The 8,140-nt window shown below is 31.2% G+C and overlaps 1 protein-coding gene across 1 annotated transcript; it reads right to left on the bottom strand.

Annotated features, from left to right (window-relative positions):
• Positions 1 to 1,660: 1,660 nt before the first annotated feature.
• LOC130676334 (protein PFC0760c-like) lies at positions 1,661 to 3,140 on the bottom strand. Its single transcript, XM_057482487.1, has one exon. It carries the CDS (start codon positions 3,138 to 3,140, stop codon positions 1,872 to 1,874), a length of 1,269 nt encoding a protein of 422 aa, XP_057338470.1. The 3' UTR covers positions 1,661 to 1,871.
• Positions 3,141 to 8,140: the final 5,000 nt, after the last annotated feature.

Genomic DNA, 8,140 nt, shown 5'->3' on the forward strand with positions numbered 1-8,140 from the left:
ATGATTTTTACCAGGGCGATGAATAATCTCAAAATCGTATTGAAATAGAACCTCTAGCCAACGAGCCATTTGACCTTCAGGGTTTTTAAAAGATAATAACCATTTTAGTGCGGCATGATCTGTTCTAATGATGAATTTTCCCCCTATCAAATAATGACGAAAATGTTCAATTGATTTTACAACAGCTAATAATTCTTTCCTAGTTACGCAATAGTTTCTTTCCGCTTTGTTTAATATTTTGTTATAATAAGCTACTACTTTTTCAACTTTTTGTTCTTTACCATCAGGAGTTTTAATTTGATGAACTTGAGACAAAACTGCACCTAATTGGAAATAGGAAGCGTCAGTATCCAGAATGAAAGGAAGATTCGGATCTGGAGGTGTTAGAACAGGGGCAGTACTTAAAGCTTTCTTTAAGTTTTCAAAGGCTTGATGAGCTTTATCATCCCAAATAAATTGTATTTTTTCCTCGGTTAATTTATGAAGATCCTTAGCGATTAGGGAAAAATTTATTATAAATCTTCTATAATACGAGCAGAGTCCTAAGAAACCTCGAAGATCGGTTTTATTTTTCGGAATAGGCCAATTGGTGATTGATTCAACTTTCTTTGGGTCGCATTCGATTTTATTTCCGGAAATTACATGACCTAAAAATGGAACTTTGTGTTGGAAGAATACACATTTTTTAGTATTGATTTTTAGGCCTGCTTGAAGAAGTCTATCAAATATGATTTCTAAATGTTCGAGGTGCTCTGAGAAAGTTTTACTACGAATGATGATGTCATCAATATAAACTTCACAAATTTTTCCTATTAATCCTTCTAAAACAATATTCATTAATTCAATAAAAGTAGCTGGGGCATTACATAACCCGAACGGAAGAACTAAAAATTCCCAAAGTTGACCACCTATGCAAAATGCTGTCTTTTCCCTGTCTTTTTCATTCATGCGGATCTGCCAATATCCGCTTTTAAAATCGACGACTGAAATCCAAACCGTACCTACTATAGAATCGATAATCTCTAATTGATTAGTAATTGGAGTAGCCTTTTTCTTTGTCACGGAATTTAACAGTTGATAATCTACACAAAATCTAAGAGTTTCATCCTTTTTCTTTTTAAATACGACTGGAGATGCCCATGGACTAGAACTAGGTTGAATAACACCCTGACTTTTCATGTCTTTTAATAATTCGAAAGCTTCTTTCCTGTAATGTCATGGAATACGCCTAGGTGATTGTTTAATGGGTTGAGCATTTCCTGTGTCAATATCATGTTCAATATAATTAGAGACGCCAATGTCATTTTTATTTTTTGCAAAGATACTTTGATATTTTATTAAAAATTTATTAAATTTTTCTTTTCCTGAATCGTTTAAATTTTTAATTGATGAATCGTAAACTTCTTTTAAAAATTCTGGTAATAATAAATTTGTTTCGGTTTTTAATTGATTTACATAGATCTTTTTGTTATTGTTAAATTTTTTATTTAAAAGTTCATTGAAATTTTTTATTAATTTTGATTTTTTTAGAAAATCTTTACCCAGTAAACAATCATCTTTAATTTCCGCAAAAATAATATCTAAATCGATGGAGAAATTCGAAATTTTAATTTGACTTTTATGAATAAATTTATATGGAAATTCTTTACCAGATGCCGTATAAATTTTATAAGGTTTATAATTATTATTTTTTAGATTATTAAATAAATTGATATTAGCAACGGTAATATCAGCCGCGGTATCAATATTCATTTTACAAGGAATATTGTTAATAGTTCCATGTAATATTAAATCAAAATCAGGATTCAAATTGTCTAATTTTATTTTTTTAATAGAATAGGTTGATTCGTCCCCCGTCGAATCAACCCCTTTTAGTTTCCCTGATTTTGGTTATTTTTATTATTTTGGTTATATCTTGGTCTTTTATTTTGTTGAAAATTTTGTCGGTAATTTTGATTAAGATTTTGGGTATTTTTGCAATCTGATTTGAAATGACCTGTCTTTTCGCAGTTCCAACATGTAGGAGTGGGAGTATGGTTAAAGTTAGGATTATTATTATTATTAAATTCGAATTTTCTTTTAAGATTAGGTTTATAATTATCTAATTGTTTGAAATTATTATTTGGGTGAATTTTATTTCTTTCCTCACTGTCAATTAATTTTGAAATTGATTCTAATTCTAAAGCTGTTTCTAAAGCTTTGTTTAACGTAAAAATTTTTTCTGATCTCAAAGAATATCGTAATTTTTTATCTAGTAACCCACTGATAAATTGTTGAGAAGATTGACGTTCAATCATATCATCTGTTAAATCGGGATATGCGAGGCGAGAAAGTTTGTCTATTGTTTCAGCAAAGCTGTCAAGAGATTCGTTAAATTTTTGTTTTTTATTTTGTAATTCATTTAAATAAACATAAGAAAATTTTCTTTCTCCAAATCGCGATATTAAGATTTCTTTAATTTTGTCGTAATTATTTAATTCATCTGACGATAATTTGTCTAAAATTGTTTGAGCTTTTCCTCTCAATGAAGCTCCTAAGTATGACGCTTTAATTTGTTCTGTCCATCCGTTATGATTTGAAACGATTTCAAAATGTTTTAGATATCTATCAGCAGATACAGAAGCATCGAATGTGTTTGGTTTAATTGAGTCAATCGGTCTAAAAACAAATGATGGGTTTGATGTCGCGATTATTTTCGGTTTATTTTTATCAAATTTTTCGCCTGATTTATTTTCTAAATTTTTATTTATTTCCGCGTCGGCATGGACCTCCGCCTCAACATTAATGTTCCGAGGAGGAACCGCATCGAATGTTGAGTCGCGACTATTATTGTTATTATTATTATTAGTAAGGGGTACATCACCGGATTTGTTTCCTTTTGATGTATCTTCTAATTTATCCGCGATCCTGCTTAGAAATCCTTCCATCCTGGAGAATTTGGATTCCAGGCTGTCGAACCTCTTCTCATCCTCCTCTCTCTTCTTTTTATCTTCCTCACTTTTTTTCTCTAAATAATACGTAATTTGCTCGCGGAAATCTTCCAGCTTGTTGTCAAGCTCGCTCCGCAATTTATTGTCCCGAGCGTCCTCGATGATATCTGAGACATCATCGGAAATTGTTCGTCTTGTTTGTCGCGGCATAATTATCAATATTTTTTTTTTTAAAATATGTCACTTCACTCACTCACGCACTTCTGACACCAAATTGTAGTGGTTGGTATCTTAAATTAATATCACTTATACACTACAATGATAACACACTTAAATTACAAATAACAACACGACAATTAACAGCAGTAAAAGAAAGCAAGAGCAATATATAGTTTATTGAGTTACAATGTTTGCTGTTTAGTTGTCAATATAAGACTGACTGACTTTAATCGCGCATCTATAAAACAAGAGAAGAAGGCATTTGTTTTCTAGCTATTCAAATATTTAAAAGATCAGTTTCACATTCGTTACAATATATCTATATATATATATATATATATATATATATATATATATATATATATATATATATATATATATATATATATATATATATATTTATGTAATATAACGGACTTTTGAGGACACGATTGCGACTACAATTCTTATCTGATCTTAATGAAAATTCCCACACTTATTCTATGTGTAATTACCACGGTTAAGTTCGAAGATGAGCTGAATTGATCTATTAGTTTAGAAGTTATGGCTGTTTGAAATTTTAACGATTTTTCGAAAAAATCAGTTTTTAATCACTTTTAAAGTCCATATAACTTTAAAACTACAACTCATAGATAATTTCTGTAAAATGTATTTTAAAGCTTGACTAATAAGCTTTAATTTATGACCCTAAACTTTATATTTTGACCATTTCTTCTAATAATTTGATAGCCTTGAAAATTTTAAGGGAATCAAAATATGTTGAAAATATGGTTTTCATTCCACATAACTTATGCTTGTCCCATTATAATTCAGTTTCGTCAGTTGTATTTGTTGTGCACAAAATAGCCTGTAAATTTCACTGCTATTCTATATTTTAAACGTATTTCTTTTATTATTTATGATGTATCGAATGTACCTCTAATTCCCATGATTATCACTGGTCTTGTCATTACGATAGCGCCCACAAATCTTATCGGATCTTAATGAAATTTTTTACACTTATTCTATAGGCGGTTACCTTGATCAAGTTCAAGGATGGGCTGAATCGTTTGAATAGTTTTGAAATTATGGTTGTTTGAAATTTTCATGATTTTTCGTAAAAATCAGTTTTTAATCACTGCTAAAGTTTATATAACTTTAAAACTGATATTCATAGACAATTTTCGTAAAAAGTATCTGAAAGCTTGTCTGATAATCTTTAATTACTGCCCCTAAGCTTTATATTTTGACTATTTCTTCCAATAATTTGATAGCCTTGAAATTTTTAATGAAATCAAAAAATGTTGGAAATATGGTTTTCATTCCACATAACTTAAGCATTTCTCATTATAATCCACTTTCGTTAGTTGTATTTTATTGTGAAGAAAATAACCTGTAAATTTCACAGCTATTTTATATTTCAAAAGTATTTCTTTTATCACTAATGATGTTTCGAACGTACCTGTTCGTCCTATAATTAATACTGGTCTTGCCATCGTAATAGCGATTACAATTATGATCTCATACTAATTAAATATTCTATACTTTGTTTACGTGGTTAGTTAGTACATTACCTATATAATGTTTTGTCAAATCAACTGTCTGAAGTTCTCTATCGAAAATAGTTGCTGTCTTTTTTTTTATCCTTACTCTTAAAAGACGAGCCTAATTTCATATCATGACTATACACTAACATGAATCACAAGATATGTATGTATGAAACTTTTTATATAGATTAATTGGAAAATCTACCTTCCATTTCGGCTGCCGAATGGCCTTTCTTTTTTCTCTATTCGAGTGTAGATATGACCATGATCATACATGACCTCATATATGAGCGCATATATAATCATATATGATCATACATGACCTCATATATAATCATGCATGATCATATATGCGATCATATAGGATCATGCATGAACAGACATGATCATATCTGAGCTCATATATGATCATACATGAACAGATATGATTATATCTGAGTATTTTTTCCCGGGTATAATTGAAACTTTTGAACCTGTTTCCGAGAAAAACAATAATTTGTTATTTTTTGGATCACCCTAATATATTGAGACAATGTGAATTGTCTTCGTCGTCCTCAGCCTTACGGTTCCCGTTTCTATCCGTCTCGTTGCCGTCTGACATCGTACGTCATAGTGCCGTGGTCACATGACGAGTCTTTACGTCGACGCATGTCCGTAAGGGTGAAGTGGGGACAAAGTTCACGGGCAGGTCCGAGACCCGAAATTATCGGTGCGACACTTCGATCCTGGATCAACTTGCACATAGACGTTCTCTATAGTAATTAGCCAGTCTCAATTCAGGCAATTTACTTGCAATATTCGCATATTCTATATAATCTGAAACTTTTATATTCATTTCTGACAATTAAATTGCAAAGTTACATTTTTTATTATTTATTAGTTAGTGATTATAAATAAAATTAAGTATATTGAAAATACTATACGTTGCCGGCGATATACTCGCGGTAGTAATATTAGAATTATGAAATAAAGTTAGTGTGTAAGCAGCGTATTCCACGTGGATATTCAATGGTCGAATCAGGGCCAATCTCATTGTATTTTGCGGAAACGTTACTGTAAGTAATTGAATTTCGTTACGATTGGCAATAAACTTGCATAATTCTATAAGTAAAACCTTTATATTATACCTCGTCTTTCGTCCAATCCATATCCTAAAATATTGGTAAGAGTATTAAATAAACCACAAGTATTGTTAGTTAAGTCATACATAATAATTAGTAATCTATAAGAAGAATCTATAATTTATAATAAGCCGTGAGCTAAGTTGATAAGCTTTTTTTCAAACGTTGCCGAGTTTGGACAAGTGCGGGTTTTTACTTTGCAAGGACCTTAGCCCATTGCTCTGTCCTACTAATTCAAAATTTTCGTAGAGGCCAGCCTAAACCAGGGTTCAACCCGCGAATTCTGGTGGCTGCTGGTTAGAATCGCAAAGAGAAAAGCGATTCGTCTCAATATATATTAGGGTGCGTCATTTTGGAGCACCATTTTGTTTTTAAGTGCATGTGGAAAAAATCATATTTTAACACAAAAAAAAAAAAATTTCGCGCAAGAAAAAAAATTCTATGTTGATTACAGACCTAGCTCATTGAAAAATTCGATTTTCCCATTTAAATAACATGGGAAAAAATTTTTTTTAGCTTTAAGTATTTTGAACCTCGTTAACAAATCAATAGATCAAATAGACTAATACATACTTTTGTAGGAAACTGAACGCTCTACAAAAAAGGTTCCTTATCATGTTTCGATAAATCCATCTGTTCAAAAGTTATTAGAGCTCGAAGTAAAGTTGGAGACCTTTTTACATTTCCGGTGAAACTATCAGACTTATCACAAAATGTTGTAAGATCTTTTTCGTTGACAATTTTATTTTCTACAAATTATTGTCAATAAAGCATTTTTAAATTCCGCATTGTTTTCTAGTTATTTTCATTTCAATGTCGAGCCCTTGAAATCGATCAGATCCACTTTTTTCAGAGCTTGAAATTAAAATTGAAAATCACTAGAAAACAATGCGGAATTTGAAAAAACTTTACGGACAATAATTTGTAGAGAATAAAATTTGCAACAAAAAAGACCCTACAACATTTTGTAATAAGTCTGATAATTTTACCGGAAAAGTAAAACGATCTCCAACTTTACTTCGAGCTCTAATAACTTTGAAACAGATGTATTTATCGAAAAATGATAAGAGACCTTTTTTGTAGAGCGTTCAATTTCCTACAAAAATATGTATTAGTCTATTTGATCTATTGATTTGTTAACGAGGTTAAACATACTTAAAGCTAAAAAAAAAACACAACCGATAACACTATTATTTGTTGAAATTTTCTTTTTCTTTATATTATAAATTTTTCTTCGCTATGCGATTTTATTTTTGCTCTCTTTGAGCGGTATATTTTTTTATATATATATATTTTTATATATCACTGCTACAACTTTTTTTTTACTTTTTATTTTTGTTATTAATATATAGTATATATATTTATTTAATTGGTTTGCTAATTTTATTTCCCGAATAAAATTATACGCGAATTTTTTTTTTTGGAGGATACTGCTGTACCTGGTATACGACTCTTTGCTGAAAACTTTGAATTCAGCTAATGACCGAAATGCAAGCCTGTGCTCGGTAGAGTAATTTGCTCTTCGAAATTTTTAACGCTGCAACCATGGGGGTCGGAGTTTGGAAAAGAGGGAGTTTTCTGGTGAGGTGCATCGTATAAGATGTCCCGTCGACGGAACTTAATTTAAGTCAATGCTTATTGTGGGTGTTACCACGCATTAGAATAATTGTTGTAAGAAGTAAGTGGGGAACGAAGAATAAGGGAATGAAAAACAGAAGAAAGAAATCTGGTATGACGTTCTGTATCGCTGAATTGAACCCATCCTGGTTTCTCTAATGAGAAAATGGAATATTTATTCCCTAGGAGTGTTCAACATGAGTTTGAAAAAAAGTTTGCGAAGTCGGACATAACAATTAACTGGCTGACAGTCAGTCGACTGCCAGCCGTTGGGAGGACAACTGAGGATTTTCTCTTTTAACATCCAGTCCGCAGAAATAACAATGAACTTTTTATTTTTCTTCATCAACTGACTGACAGTTAGTCGATTGCTAGACCCATACGAAAAAAATATATATCCGGGCCAATCTGCATATATGAGACATACATTTTTATATATGTCGTTTATATCTAGATTGGCCGGGATATATCCGGGATATATACGGATATATATTCTTTTCGTATGGGGAAGTTGGGAGAAGGCGAAGGATTTTTTATTCAAATCCAGTGGCTCAAAAAATAAAATCAAATTTTCATTGATTTTCATCAACTGCTGACAGTCAGTCAACTACCAGGCGTTGGAAGGACAACTAAGGATTTTCTCTTTTAACATCCAGTCCGCGAAAATAAAAATGAACTTTTTATTTTTCTTCATTAACTGGCTGACGGTCAGTCGACTGCCAGCCGT

Source organism: Microplitis mediator, chromosome 10, assembly GCF_029852145.1.
Source record: "Microplitis mediator isolate UGA2020A chromosome 10, iyMicMedi2.1, whole genome shotgun sequence".
Classification (NCBI taxonomy): domain Eukaryota; kingdom Metazoa; phylum Arthropoda; class Insecta; order Hymenoptera; family Braconidae; genus Microplitis; species Microplitis mediator.